Source organism: Acanthochromis polyacanthus, chromosome 4 (genome assembly GCF_021347895.1).
Source record: "Acanthochromis polyacanthus isolate Apoly-LR-REF ecotype Palm Island chromosome 4, KAUST_Apoly_ChrSc, whole genome shotgun sequence".
Lineage (NCBI taxonomy): Eukaryota > Metazoa > Chordata > Actinopteri > Pomacentridae > Acanthochromis > Acanthochromis polyacanthus.
The window spans coordinates 5,365,232-5,381,155 of NC_067116.1; the positions used below are offsets into that span (position 1 = coordinate 5,365,232).

The 15,924-nt window shown below is 40.4% G+C and overlaps 1 protein-coding gene across 1 annotated transcript; it reads left to right on the plus strand.

Moving 5' to 3' along the window:
• Positions 1-1,314: 1,314 nt before the first annotated feature.
• lpar3 (lysophosphatidic acid receptor 3) lies at positions 1,315-13,566 on the plus strand. The gene is made up of 3 exons (XM_022218057.2): positions 1,315-1,404; positions 3,736-4,490; positions 9,911-13,566. Exons 2-3 carry the CDS (start codon positions 3,749-3,751, stop codon positions 10,237-10,239), a joined length of 1,071 nt encoding a protein of 356 aa, XP_022073749.1. The 5' UTR covers positions 1,315-1,404; positions 3,736-3,748; the 3' UTR covers positions 10,240-13,566.
• Positions 13,567-15,924: the final 2,358 nt, after the last annotated feature.

The window sequence follows — 15,924 nt, forward strand, 5'->3', positions numbered from 1 at the left end:
GTCCTGTTTTATGCTGCAGTCTGCTGGGGAGGAAGCATAAAACAGAAGGATGCAAGGCGTCTGAACAAACTGATTAAAAAAGCTGCTCTGTGGTTGGAATCGGATTGAACTCATTGGAGGATGAGGTGGAGAGACGGGCACTGAGCAAGATGGAGGCCATTCTGACAAACATGGATCATCCACTTCACATCTGCCTCAATGAACAACGAAACATCAGTGGACGGCTCCTATCCCTGCAGGACCGAAAGATTCAGGAAATCTTTCTTTTTTAGCAATTAGTTTAATTCTAAATTGAATTTCCCTTGGGAGATTCCATCCCATCCATCCATTCTCTATACATCACTTTATGCTCACTAGGGTCGTGGGGGGTGCTGGAGTCTATCCCAGCTGACTCAGGTGAAGGCAGGGACACCCTGGACAGGTCACCAGTCTGTCACAGGGCTACATATACAGACACACAATCACACTCACATTCACACCTACGGACAATTTAGAGTAACCAATTAACCTCAGCATATTTTTGGACTGTGGGAGGAAGCCGGAGTACCCGGAGAAAACCCACACATGCACAAGGAGAACATGCAAACTCCATGCAGAAAGATCCCAGACCCAGGCCGGGATTTGAACCAGGGATCTTCATGCTGCAAGGCGAAAGTGCTAACCACTACTCCACTGTGCAGCCCTTGGGAGATTAATAAAGTTCATATATTGTATTGTAAAATGACACAAAAGGATGCTTACATAACACAAAATGACACAAAACAATGCATAAATAACACAAAAAGACACAAAACAACACAAAACAATGCTTAAATAACAAAAACAATTCAAAAGTCATGCAGAAGGATGCCAAAATAAGACAAAAATGACATAAAAAACAAAAAGGACGCTTAAAAAAACACAAATGACACAAAAGACGCTTAAATATTCAAACTTGTTAGGTTCATTTGTGTCAGACATTTTAAAAACCAACAAGAATAAAAACACTGGTGTTGTTTTAAACTTTCTACTAACAGTGATTTGATTGATTAGATTTGAAGTTTTCTCAGATTGATTTCATTTTAATACAAACAAACTGTCTAATATCTAAAAATAAATTATTTTCCCCCCCACTGTCAGGACCATAGACTGCTTAATAAATCATAATTTCCTATTATAAAATCTTCGGTCCTGACCGGGGTGTCGGAGCTCCGGGGGAGGGCGGGTCGTGGTCGGAGGAGGAGCCGCCTCCGCCCTGCGCGTCACCGGCCGCAGCCTCCAGGAGGAGTCGCTCCCTCCGCGGCTCCGCTCAGAGCTCCCGCGGCCTCCCGTCAGTCGCTTCTCTCAGTCCTGTGGGAATCATGTCACTTCTCTCCGGCCACTGCATTTCCAGACTCCCGGTCCACTGACGCTGCTTCCGCACAGGTAAACCCACCTGTAGCTGCTGCTGGTTTTCTATCAGACTGGGTTTAATTTTCTGCTTTAACTTGGGTTTCTGTCCTGGTTTTTATCTGTCCGTGGATCAGGAATGTCTCCGGTAGACCGAGTCGCATAATAAAGAGGAGTTTAGAGAGGAGGAGGAACTGAACTCTGAGTCTCAGTCCACGCTGTGTTTACCTGCAGATGTTTGTTCAGGTGGAAGATCCACAAAGTCCAGAGACTGGAGGTTTCACACTGATCTTAAAGCTACTGAGGTCACTGTCTTTAATATCTTTAATAATTCTTCATTTAAATCAACTAAATGGGTTTATTATGGAGGCATTTCTTCACTTTTATCATCTGCTTGCTCAAATTTAAACAGCTGGACCAAAGTCTTTGAAAGACATTTCTTTAGTGATTAATGAAGACAAACAAAGATTGCAGCCATTATAGAGTGATCATTTCCATAAAACATAGTTAATTCATCACTTACATGGTGGATTTTAAGGTAAAAGAATTCATAGTTGTTGGTTTATTTAATAAATTGGGCTAATTTCTCATTATTCAGGATTCAGAAAGTATTGAGCCTATTGTTTTCACTCTTATCTTACAGCTGTTATGGTAAGTATTTTAATAATGTCATTTTAGCTTCATTTAAATCATCATCTGCCCACTAAATGGTTAACTTTTAAGACTTTACATCACTTTTATCATCTGTTTGCTCAAATTTAAACAGCTGGATTCCCCTAAAGTCTTTGAAAGACATTCCTTTAGTGATTAATGAAGACAAACAAAGATTACAGCCATTGTGGAGTAATAATTCCCATAAAACAGGGTGAATTAATCGCTTACATGGTGGATTTTAAGGTAAAAGAACTAATTTTTCTAGTTTACTTCATGGGTTTTTATAATTTCCTGTTAACTGAGGTTTCAGCAAGTCCTGAGTCTGTTGTTTTCACTCTTATCTTAGAGCTGCTATGGTAAATATCTTAAATACCATATTTTCCGCACCATAAGGCGCATTGGATTGTAAGACGCAGTCTCGATTACGGGGTCTATTCTGTACTTAAGCCATATATAAGGCACACTGTATTATTGGGCGCATGCTAAAACAAGGAAACGGGAGCAAAACAGTGAGTTTGGTTGAACTTTATTCTACTATGTATTTAAAAATACACTCACAATATTTTTTGATCAATCTTTTGTCACAAATCCATAAAAGTCCTCATCTTCTGTATCTGAATTGAACAGCTGGGCAATTTCGACATCACAAATGCTGGGTTCACTCTCGTCATTGTCGGAGTCAGTCTCATTGCCGGGTGGCTGTTCAGCAATGATGCCGGCTTTCGCGAAAGCTCGGACAATAGTCAGTACTGTACGTAGCTTTATGTAATGTTCTCTAATAGGTTTATCGCTGCCAGCGTGTGTAGTGTACGTATTGTGTCCCTATGTCGGCGGGAATTGGTCCAACAGTCAGATTTTGGAACTCAGTGCACACATAAGACGCACCGGGTTGAAAGACGCACCGTCAATTTTTGGGAATATTAAAGGCTTTTAAGTGCGGAAAATACGGTAATGTTATTTAGCTTCATTCAAATAAACTAAATGGGTTTACTGTAGAGACTTTTCATCACTTTTATTGTGTATTTGCTCAAATTTAAACAGTTCGATTCCTCAAAAGTAGATTAAAAGACATTCCTTTAGTGATTAATGAAGACAAACAAAGATTACAGCCATTGTGGAGTGATAATTCCCATAAAACAGGGTGAATTAATCGCTTACATGGTGGATTTTAAGGTAAAAGAACTCATCTTTTCTAGTTTACTTCTTGAGTTTTGATAATTTCCCGTTAATTCAGGTTTCAGAAAGTTCTGAGTCTGTTGTTTTCACTCTTATCTTCAAGCTATTATGGTAAATATCTTTAATATGTCATTTTAGCTTCATTTAAATCAACTAAATGGGTTTCCTGTAGAGGTTTTTAATCACCTTTATCGTCTATTTGTTCAAACTTAAACAGCTGAATTCCCCAGATGTGAATTTAAGGTCTTTGAAAGACATTCCATCAGTTATTAATGAAGACAACCAAAGATTACAGTCGTTGTGTAGCGATTATTCTCAGTAAAACAGGCTTCATTAGTGCCATTTATGCATGACTTTAAGGTAAATGAACTCATCTTTTCTAGTTTATTTAATGTAAATACATGAGTTTTGCTAGTTTGATACCTGTTGCCATGGCAACCAAAGAAAATGTGAAAACAAAACAAGTCTCTAATTGTTGTCTGTGTGGTTTTTGAGTTAAATGGCCCATTGTTATGACGTATTCCTGTGTTTACTCAGACTCACCTCTAAAATGGCGCAGCAGAACTCCAGCTGCCACTACAACGAGCCCATGAGCTTCTTCTACAACAAGAGTGGCGGCGACGACAAGTGGGACTCGGCTCAGCTCATCCTGGTGCAGGTGGTGGGTTCGCTCTTCTGCTGCTTCATCCTGGTCTCCAATGCCATGGTCATCGCTGCCGTGGTCACCAACAAGAGGTTCCACTACCCCTTCTACTACCTGCTGGCCAACCTGGCCGCCTCGGACTTCCTGGCTGGCATCGCCTACGTGTACCTCATGTTCAACACTGGCCCGGTGTCGAGGAAGCTCACGGTCCGAGGATACTTCATCCGCCAGGGCCTCCTGGACATCAGCCTGTCGGCCTCGCTGGCCAACCTGCTGGTCATCGCCCTGGAGCGCTACATCTCCGTCATGAACTGGAAGGTCCACAGCAACCTGACGAAGCGACGGGTGACGCTGCTCATTGTGCTGGTGTGGGCCATCTCCATCTTCATGGGCGCCGTTCCCAGCCTGGGCTGGAACTGCATCTGTGACCTGGACAGGTGCTCGCAGCTGGCGCCCATCTTCAGCCGGAGCTACCTGATCTTCTGGTCCGTCTCCAACCTGGTGGTGTTCCTCGTCATGGTGGCCATCTACATGCGCATCTACACCTACGTCAAGAAGAAGACGTCGGTGCTGACGCCACACACCAGCGGCTCCATCAACCGCAAGAGGACGCCCATCAAGCTGATCAAGACGGTGATGGTGGTGCTCGGTAGGTACAGGAACGTTGTTGTCTGGTGATGCGGGAACGTTGTTGTCTGGTGATGCTCGGTAGGTACAGGAACGTTGTTGTCTGGTGATGCGGGAACGTTGTTGTCTGGTGATGCTCGGTAGGTACAGGAACGTTGTTGCCTGGTGATGCAGGAACGTTGTTGTCTGGTGATGCAGGAACGTTGTTGTCTGGTGATGCAGGAACATTGTTGTCTAGTGATGTGGGAACGTTGTTGTCTGGTGATGCAGGAACATTGTTGTCTAGTGATGTGGGAACGTTGTTGTCTGGTGATCCATCGGTGAGTCAGAGCAGCTGCTGGATTTTTTGCTGAACACACCTGATTCAAACTTGCTTCCAGTAAATGTGTCAGCAGATCGTCACTGATTTTAGGGAGTCTTCCGTGAGTCAAATGACTGAACGGTCTCTCCTCTTTTTGTTCTCCTCCGTATCTGGTAGCTTAAAAAGTCATTAACAGGGCAAATACGTTATCACTCATTCTGTTGTTTGATGAATTAGCTTAGTAGTTTAATCATTTGACCCATAAAATATGAAATTAGAGTAAAAAATCTGAGTTAGTTCCTTGAACAGTCATTGTTAGAGCTAATATTTTATCACTTACTCTGTTGTTTAATTAATGAAGGGATTAGTTTAATCCTCTGACCTATAAAATGTGAAATTAGAATAAAAATCACAATTATCACAGGTTTCCAGAGGCCAAAGAAATGAAATTAAATGTTTATTTTGCTTAAAAACTCAAAACTCCAAAGAACAGCCTCATTTTTTAAAAAGCTATGACTAAATAATTTTTGGCACTGATATAAGAATGAGTTTCATTCGTGTCCAAAATGACTAATGCAGCAGGTTCTCAGCCTTATTATGTATTATAGTCAGCTACAGTAGTGTTTTATAGAACTTTAACCCTGTAAATAACACTGTAGGATCTTATCCTCCTCAGTAATTACACTCGTAAAGTTCATTGGTAATGTGAATGTGTTTATTTTCTACAAAACAGTGACTTGCTTGACAAACAAACTGATGAATTATTGAGTTCAGAGCTGCTCCTGTTTCCCACAAACCGTCTGAAACTTCTTTTCTTCTCAAGCATTTTCATCCCAGATATGATTTCCATGTTGCTTTTGTTTGGGTGCTGCAACCGGATAGCTCACAATAGAGCGTTTAAAGCTGCTGTTGGAGCTGCAGGAGAACATCCTGCAGATGTTAGCAGGATGTTCTCCTGCAGCTCCAACACTCGTACGGTCCAGATAAAGGCGCTCAGTGCTGCAGGAGCTGTTTATTCCAGGCTGCTGTGTAATTATCCAGGACGCTGCAGCTCAAACCGTCCACCACACCGGCCTTCAGCCAGCCTCCCCTCCTCCCCACCCAGGAAAGAAAAAAGAACAACCTATACTTGAGGACTTTGCTGATTGCTTTCAGATGCAGTTCTGGGAGTACACAAGTGTCATCCTTAAAGCCCCTCTGTGCTCTGAACGTTTGACAAAAAAAAAGACGTTTTTTTAGCTTTGAACACCTTTTCACTTGACAGACTGCAAAAAAAAAAAAAATCTTATTAAAGCTGCAAACATGTTGGACAGGTCCTTGGATTCTTGCTGGTCAGTGAATCCGAGCATGTCCACCAGGTGGCGCTGGGACTGAAAGTGTTTTTCAGCTTATGGCCTGTTTGATGTGAACTATTAAAACTGTCCACCAGGTGGCGCGCTCTGTGACTGTACTTTGCTCTATACAATTCTTCAGGGCTGGACTCTGATCATACATGTAAAGTTTGAGGCAGATTGGAGCATGTACAGGTTAGATATGCAGCACTTCCTGTTTCATGGCGAAACATCGAAATTCAGCTAGCCGCCATTTTCACGCCCTCAGACTGCTGCAGAGAATTTTTCTAACTTCTGATCACCCATCACCTGCTGTATATCATGGCCAAATTTCAGTTCTGTCGGAGTTACCTTGTTTGAGTTTAAAGCTTTTGAAAATTTTCAAAAATTGGTCCAAAACGTAATATATAGTTCAAAATGGCTGACTTCCTGTTGTGTTTTGGGCATGGGAGTCGATTACATTTTTGTGCATCTTGATGAATTAATGAATGAATATATCTACCAAATTTCATAGCTGTAGGTGACACGTACTGGCTGTAGTTCGTAGTTCTGTTACCATTTTTTTTCTGACAAAATTAGTAAGGGTTGAAACTTTCCAGGGGGAGCTATTGAGCCATTTTGGTACACACGTGTACAATTCCCATAAAATATCAAATATTTCGCTGATTCCGATGTGTAAATTTTCACACATTTTTGAGTATTTTTAGGCCTTCACAACTGCAATTTTAAATGGGACAGAAAAATGATGAGACATTAGAATAAACCCTCGGGTTTCAAGAGGTTCCCTGCATCATTGGTGCTCTGACCTTTATTACGACTGCACTTCCTGTAGACACCACGGTCCTGGTATGTTTGATGTTTTATGGCTCTTATCCAGGTCATTTTCTCCTGACTTAGATCCTTCCTGGTGTTGTATCTCCTCTCAGATCCATGATTTGGAAACCCTTACATCGCGACAAAAGTTAAGATTTCTGTGACTCTGGGGTTAAAAAAGGACCCGAAACATTTAGACTACCGTTGAAAAGTTTGGGGTCATTCAGATAATTCCATGTTTTCCATGAAAACTCACACTTTTATCCATGTGCTAACATAACTGCACAAGGGTTTTCTAATCATCAATGAGCCTTTCAACACCATTAGCTAACACAATGTAGCATTAGAACACAGGAGTGATGGTTGCTGGAAATGTTCCTCTGTACCCCTATGGAGATATTCCATTAAAAATCAGCCGGCTACAGCTACAATAGTCATTTACCACATTAACAATGTCTACACTGGATTTATCATTCATTTAATGGTATCCTCATTGAAAAAGAACTGCTTTTCTTTCAACAATAGGGACATTTCTCAGTGAGCCCAAACTTCTGAATGGTGGTGTGTGTAATACATGATGTAAGTGTTTGAGAGAAAAAGGAAATGTCAGGAGGAATGCAGCAGGTTAAAGTCTAGAGGACGCATTGATCAGGAAAAAAAAAAAACCCAAAGAGGCGTGAAGCAGAAACTGGACGAACCAGTTCAAAGACGCATGAGCTGACACATGCTTTGTTCACACTCCAGGGAAATAAGTGGGAGCAGGAGGCCTGGAAATGACGGATTTGTGCAGAAGTTTGGTCTTAAATGTCTGATTACCGAGTCTTCAAAAAAGACAAAACAAGAAAGAGACAAAAAGTTACAAAGTGACAAAAACATGGACATACACAAGACAAAAAAATTACACAAATGACACAACTGAGACAAAAAGGAAACACAAAACGACAAAAATGAGAAACAAAACAACAAAAACACGAGACAAAAGACACAAAACAGAACAAAAAGACACAAAAATTAGACAACAGTTGGAAAGCAACAAATAAATGGACAAACACAAGACAAAAAAATCACACAAATGGCACAAACGAGATAAAGGAAACACAAAATGACTAAACACAAGACAAACAACAAGTCAGACAAAAAGACATTATATTGTTCGTTTTATTTTTGTCATTTTGTTTCTTGCTTTTGTTGTGTTTTGCCATTTTTTTGTGTTGCTGAAACATCGAATAACTGAACCACTGCTGTTGTAGTTTGACAACCTGAAGATCCACATTTTGTTTTCATTCCAAAGCGAATACCAAGAGGAACATGTGTCTGAAACCTATGTTTTCTCTTCTGTTTCCCCCCTTGTTTTCAGAGCTTAAAGAGGAAGAAAATCCACTTTTAAGTCAGCAAAATGCATCAGAAACTGGTTCTGAATCAGCCGTTAATTTTAAGCATCAAACACAGAGAAAGGGCAGAGTTTTAAAACAGAAATTCACTGTGAAAATGAGGGAAACTGTTGAGGGAAATGCACCAGACGCTGTTTGTTTGTGTGGCGTTGTTGCTCTGCAGACGAATCGAAGCCGCAGACAAGTCGCAGCTTGTGGCTTCTTTTCAGTTCCCAAATTTCTTTGTGATTCTGTTTTGTGCCTAAACATGTTGGAAGCAGATCGACGGTATTAATCAGCAAACACACAGGCCAGTGTTTAACACAATAATCACACTGTGGTGTCGACCTGTGGTTGCATGTCGCTCTCACATGACTCATTTTATCATTTACACATTAAAACCTTCAGATCAGAGTGTCTACTTCATGATCAGAACAACAAAAGTCAGACAAAAAAACAGACAGAATATGACAAAAGCGAGACACAAAATGATAAAAATACCAAAAAATGAGACAAGCGACACAAAACAAGACAAAAAATTAAACAAAAAAGTTACAAAGGGACAAAAAGTGGCTAAATGACAAAAACCAGAAACAGGACAAAAAAAATAGACGAAAACACAAATGAGACAAAAACAAACACAAAATGGCAAAAATTATGCACAAAACAATGAATACAGCAAAACACAAAATGACAAAAATAAGACAAAAAACCACAAACGAGACAAAAAAGAAACACATTTTTGTGTCGTTTGTTTAATGTTTTTGTCTCGTTTATGTCCATTATTTGTCGCTTGGTCGTCTAGTTTTTTGTTTCGTGTCGTTTACCTCATTTATCGTTTTGTTTCTCGCTTTTGTTATTTCGTGTTTCGTTTTTGTCATATTTTGTCTTGGTTTTTTTGTTGTTTTTTGTCTAATTTTTGTCATTTTGTGTCTCATTTTGTCATACTTTGTCTTGTTTTTGTTTCCTTTTTGTCTTGCTTGTGTTGTATACTTTTTGTCCTTTTGTTTACTTTTGTCATTGTCTCGTTTTTGTCGTTTGTCCATTTTTTGTTGCTTTGTAACTTTTTTGTCCAATTTTTGTGTCTCTTTTGTTTTGTTGCGTGTTGTTTGTCTCAATTTTTGTCCTTTTGTGTCTCGTTTTTGAAACATTTTGGCTTGTTTTTGTTGTTTTGTCTCTTGTTTTTGTTGTTTTTGTCTTTTTGTTTGACTTTTGTCTTTTTTGTCGTTTGTCTCATGCGTTTGTCCTTTTTTTTCTCATTTTTGTCATTTTGTGTTTCGGTTTTGACCCGCTTGTGTTTTTTGCCTTATTTTTGTTGTTTTGTTTGTCGCTTTTGTCTTTTTTGTCATCTGTACATAACGTGCTCAGTGCAAGGTCAATTTCTATTAAAGACTTCATCCGTCAGAAATGATAAAAGACTGAGCAGCCTTGGAGGAGGACTGAACTCTCTGAGGACTTTTCTTGTTCAAAATTTGATGGGTTGGATGTAAACTGTCCTCTTTGTCTGGAATGATTATTAATGTGTTGTTTAAAAATTGAGGTCTTGATAGAAAACATCTCCAGGTTTCCGTCTTCGTGCTTCATGTCCACCAATAGCTGAAGGTAACTGTGTTTTATGTTCTTGCAGGAGCCTTCGTGTTCTGCTGGACTCCCGGCCTGGTGGTTCTGCTGCTGGACGGCCTCAACTGTCAGAGCTGCAACGTGATGAAGCTGAAGCGCTGGCTGCTGCTGCTGGCCGTGCTCAACTCCGTCATGAACCCCTGCATCTACTCCTACAAGGACGAGGAGATGTGGACCACCTTCAAGAACCTCATGCGCTGCATCGGTAATGGCACGCGGCGGCAGAGGTCCACCAAGGCCAACTCCAGACCACTGAGCTCCGGCCAGGACACCGTCAACAGCCAGCCGCCCTCCGAGGAGATGAAGAGCGACGACCAGGGGATCCTCAAAGCCTGAACCAGACCAGGGGATCCTCAAGACCTGAACCAGACCAGGGGATCCTCAAGACCTGAACGAGACCAGGGGATCCTCAAGACCTGAACGAGACCAGGGGATCCTCAACACTTGAACCCGGCTTCTGTTTGGAACTTTCCACTAAGGATCGGAGTCGACTCAGAACTGTCTGCAGTCCGTCTCTGGGGCGTTTTCTTGAGGAGCTGTGGTCAGACGAAGATAAGAGATCTTCATGCTCTACTAATCCCCCCAATGGACGCCCAGATGCGCCGTCTTGACAGGATTTTCTTTGTCCGATTACACAACAACAGGACTGGTTGTGTAATGGAGACTCCTGCTGCCGTTTCCTCGTCTTGTCCCTGTGGGTTATTTAATACCAAAGGAGTCATCTTACGTTTACACTTTTACCCCTGGAAGGGTAGAAATGGTGCAGAACTTTATCCCGACTGTAGACTTGTGTATATCTGCTTGAATTATCCTGTAGGTTTACTTCACGTGTAGCTTTTTGAAAGAGAAATGCTGTAACAGAGGAAGTAGAACTTGTTTGTATCCAGGAACTATAAAACTGCAGTTTAAAGGCTCTACTGTAAGAATCGGCTGGACGGTTTTCTGCTTATTTAACTTAGGTTAGAGAGTCCCAGCCCTATGTGGGGAACAGATAGCAGTCGCTCCTCTTTACTTCCATCCGTCTGGTTTATTGTCTAGATCAGGGGTGTTAAACTTTAGTTTTAGTTCAGGCCAGTTCGATCTCCAGTAAAATCACAGCATAATAACCTATAAATACCAACTCCTAATGGCTCTTTTGTTTTAGTGCAAAAAAGTTCACATTTAAAGCGTTATCTTTGTACAAAACATCATGAACAACCTGACGTTTCTGAAGAAAATTAAGTTCAGTTTCATCAACATTCAGCCTCAGTTTATCATTTCCACATCACAACTTCCAGATCACAGAGTGTCTACAAAGGAACACAACATTTAGTCGCCTGGAACTGAACCACAGAGGATTAACTTTATCATAACTTTACGATCAAAACGACAGACAAAAAAGACAAAAAACAACAAAAACATGAGAAAATGTTACGAAAATGAGAAACGACAAAAGCGAGAAACAAAATGACAAAACGGACAAAAACGAGACAAAAAATTACACAAATGACACAAGTCAGACAAAAAAGGCCCAAAAATGACAAGAACAAGAGAAAATATAACAAAAAAGAGACAAAATGAGAAAAGAACAATGAACAATCTAGTATTTTACTTTCTGATCCAAACAACTTGTCATGGTCTAGAAATGATTTTAAATTTATAGTTTTACTAATTTACAATCTGCAGTTAATGTCTTCTCCGTAATTTTTACACTTTGAGGGCCTGATTGGACCCTCTGGAGGACCACTTTTGACCTGCGGGCCGCATGTTGGACACACCTGATCTAGACAAACCGATAAACTCACGGAGTAAAACCTGTTTGCCCTGTAGCATTTTTACGGAGCTGCTGTCGCTCACCTGACCAGCTGTAGAAGACATTGCGACACACTGGATTCCTGCAGGTACAAGGATGAACAGGAAATGACTGAAATGACTGCAATGCCCACACAGAGTGACTTTAAAAGACTATCCTTGTACAGTATTTATGTCACTTAAACTGCAGAAGACGTCGTTGAAGCTGGGTAGTTTTTATCCTGGGAGTGAGAGGAAACGTTTACAGCTTCTGCAGCGAGACTTTTATGACTGCTGGACATTTTAAAATCATCAAACTCGCCGTCTTTGTTACATAACTTTGGATTTTTGTTTTTAAATAGCACATTAAACATACACTACCGTTCAAAAGTTTGGGATAATCCAGACAATTCCATGTTTTCCATGAAAACTCCCACTTTTATCCATGTGCTAACGTAACTGCACAAGGGTTTTCTGATCATCAATGAGCCTTTCAACACCATTAGCTAACACAATGTAGCATTAGAACACAGGAGTGATGGTTGCTGGAAATGTTCCTCTGTACCCCTATGGAGATATTCCATTAAAAATCAGCCATTTCCAGCTACAATAGTCATTTACCACATTAACTATGTATACACTGGATTTATCATTCATTTGATGTTATCTTCACTGAAAAAATAATGCTTTTCTTTCAACATTAGGGACATTTCTAAGTGACCCCAAACTTTTGAATGGTAGTTAATAATACAAGGTGTCCCTAAAGTCTGGACAGGAGCCCTCATTAACTGTAATGTTTTTACCTCCACAGATAAAATATGGCTTTGTTGAAACAAGAACGAGTTGAGCTGGTACTTCTCAGTGGATGTTAAGGATGGACATATCGAAAGATACGATTAGGGTTAGTAGAGTTAGGATTAGTAGGGTCAGTGGGGTTACTAGGGTTAATAGGGTTAATAGGGTTAGGTTTAGGGTTCACTCACCCATCCAATTGTTTGTGGGCATGTGTCCCTTCAATCAATGTGAGCTCCTTAAGGGACCCAGGTAAAAGCACCCAGAAGCATTTTGTCGGTCAGGGTTCGGCTTGTGGTTGCTTTGCAGAAACCTCCTGGAGTTTGTTAGAAGGGAAGTTCCTAATGTTTCACCTGACAACTTCATCAGAAGAGGTGAGATGTGGGAAGAGGATGATGGACTATTTAAAGGACTTCCTGTAATGGAGGCTGGCAATGTGGCGCTATCTGATTGGCCTGTCTGCTTCACGTGCCTGACATTGGTCTCCCTACAAACACCAACGGGTTAGAGTTAGGGTTATTAGGGGTAGTTGGGTCAGTAGGAGTAGCAAGGTTAGGGTTAGTAGGGTTTGGGTTAGGGAAGTGATATTTCTGAGGCTAGCATGTATTTTAGTCATGACCAATCCTTTAGTTTCAGCTGATACATTTGGGCGTCCAGTGTGGGGTTTGTCCATGACACTTCCCATTTCTTTAAAGTTCATAACAACCTTCATCACAGTGGAAAAGCCAAGTGGAATCCTCCTTGGATGATTAAATCCATCTGCTGTCTTTGTCCATCCTTCATGTCCACTGAGAAGTACCAGTTTAACTCTTTCTTCTTTCCACAAAGCCATATTTAAACTGTGGAGGTAAAACATTATAATTCATGAGATTTCCTGTGTCCAGACTTTAGGGACACCCTGTATCATGTGTTTTTTCCAACTTTCTTTCTTAGAAACAGAACTCAAATCTATATTTTTTATACTGTTCCAGAATTTTATTTTATTTTTATTTTTTACCACTTTTATAGCCATGTTAGCAGCTTGACTCATGGAAGCATTGTTTGTTTTTTCAGTTGATCCATGTCTTTAGCTACAACTAAAATGTCTTTACAACTGCTGAACCTTGTTTTTGCTTTTACTCCATCTAGAGGATGAACAGCTGGCTGCAGGTGTGAACCCACCACTGGATGCTCATTTCAGGTGGATTTGTTCTTCCTATATGCTCTTTGTGTCAATATTTTCAAGGTTATTTTCAGTTCATGACAGGAAACAACGGCAACTTCTGAGCAGCAAAATACCAAAAGGTATAGTGAACTTTCAAGCTCTGAAGGGGATGTTGAATGTGCAGAAAGGCAGCCCTGCTAGTTTTCTTTTGGCAGATTGACCGCGTTAATGAATATTCTGAGGGAAAACCAAAGCCGCATCCTTCGCTGAGCTTCTCCCAACTGTGATTGATTTGAAAAAACAGAAACAAGCCAGAACTTTTATTTTAACAGCAGAATAATGCTGAGGTGCAGTCAGACCATTCTACACAACAGAATTAAGCCGTCATCCACCTGAAGGACTGATCTAACCACACTACTGCAAAACTCATGAGTTTTCAAAGGATACAGGATTTCACTAATATTTAGTCAAATCAGGTCATCTTTTCTGGTTTACTTGTGGCAAATAATGGTGATTTTCTCCACCTAAGATGATTGTGATTGGTTTAAAGAGACACAAACAAGCCACAACATTTTGTTACAGCAGAATAACATTAAGGTGCAGTCAGACTATTCTACATGACAGAACTGAACCAGACTACCAGGACAGTGTTGCGATCGCTAAATTACTGATGTAAATGAGCTACTGTTGCTGGAAAACTCCTGAGTTTTTTGTAGGATAGTTGCGGCTCAGCGGTTCAGACTTTGGGCTGCTGGTCCAACAGCTGGACTCTTGAACAATCCCCTTAGACACCAAAGTCCAACAACAAATAAATTAAAAGTATGTTCTGGCAAAGTAAGACCAACCAATGTGCAAAAACTCTCTAAACAACTGCAGGATGTTTTATCTGGAAGTTTGCTAAATTCCCTTCATCAGAGTTTTCCGTCTATTTTCCTTCTCGGATCGTTGCAAAACCAATTATCTGCATTTAAACTAGCATCAGCTGTACTCTGTGTGCATGCTAGCCTGAGACGGTGAACTTTACCTCCTGGTTCGAGCTGCAGACTTTCTAAATGTTTGAACTCACCACCCACTTGGCACCTGCAGCAACCAAAACAAATGCTGGGATGACTGGCAGATCCTGTTTGACTGACTGTCTCAGGACTTTAACACAAGCTGATTGTCACTGCTGGCCTGGAAACTTCTGATAAACTCTGCAGATTTGATTTCTCCGACAGCGACCACTGAAAGGATTAACCGACCCTCCAGTTACATGATTTTCTGAGCGGTGGGCGGCTGATGAAGCACCACTGTTGGGCTCTTCAGGGCTTTAATGCCGACCTCTACTTTCCATCAGGTCGGTTAAACAAACATGACTGAGTCCTCTGATCGAAATAGTGCTGTAATCTGTAAAAATAACGCAGAAAGTGACTAAAATAACTATCATTTATCTAATTAATCACAAATGTACATCTAGAAACTGAATAAGGGTCATTCCAGAACATTTTTCGTCAAATAATCCACGTACAAAATCCTGAAACAAGCAGTAGTTGTGTAAATGTTCTTGTCCTGACACCAAATCTATTAAAAACTAGGAGAAAAGAATGTTTGAAAATATTTCTAAAATACCAAATTAGACTGAAGTTCCCCTGAAATACCATTTTTCTCTTGCCCCCCCCCCCCCCCCCCCCGATGACCAAACTGAATCTCTAATAAAACAGTTAGAATCTAATTTAAAACTCATTTTTTATTTTTTTCATTGATGTCTCTTGTAATTGTGGGAACATTTTTTCAATCAAGATATTTTAAATAATAATGACGTTTTTGTAGTTTCATTTTCTGCCTCGTTCTTGTCGTTTTCTGAATTGTTTTTGTTGTTTTATGTTTCATTTTTGTTGTTTGTGCCTCTTTTTGTTTATTAGTTTTTGTCATTTATGTCTTGCCTTTGCCGTTTTCTGTTTCATTTTAGTCTTTTGTGTATTATTTTTGTCACTTTATGTCTTGCTTTAGTTGTTTTGTGTCTTGTTTTTGTGTTTTATGTCTTGCCTTTGTCATTTTGTGTCTTGTTTTTGTCATTTCGTGTCTTGCTTTTGTCGTTTTGGGTCTCATTTCTGTCATTCTGTGACTTCTTTTTGTTGTTTTCTGTCTTGTTTTGTTGTTTTCTGTCTTGTTTTTGTCATTTGTGTCTTGTTTTTGTCATTTACATCATCCATCAGTGTTCCTATAGAATGGGTAGAGCAAAGCTATGTCCTCTCTTCTATTTTCCATCTTTTCATCCCATCATCAGCCTTGATTAAATGTCTCACTCTACCTCATATTATCAGGGTCAGACTCAT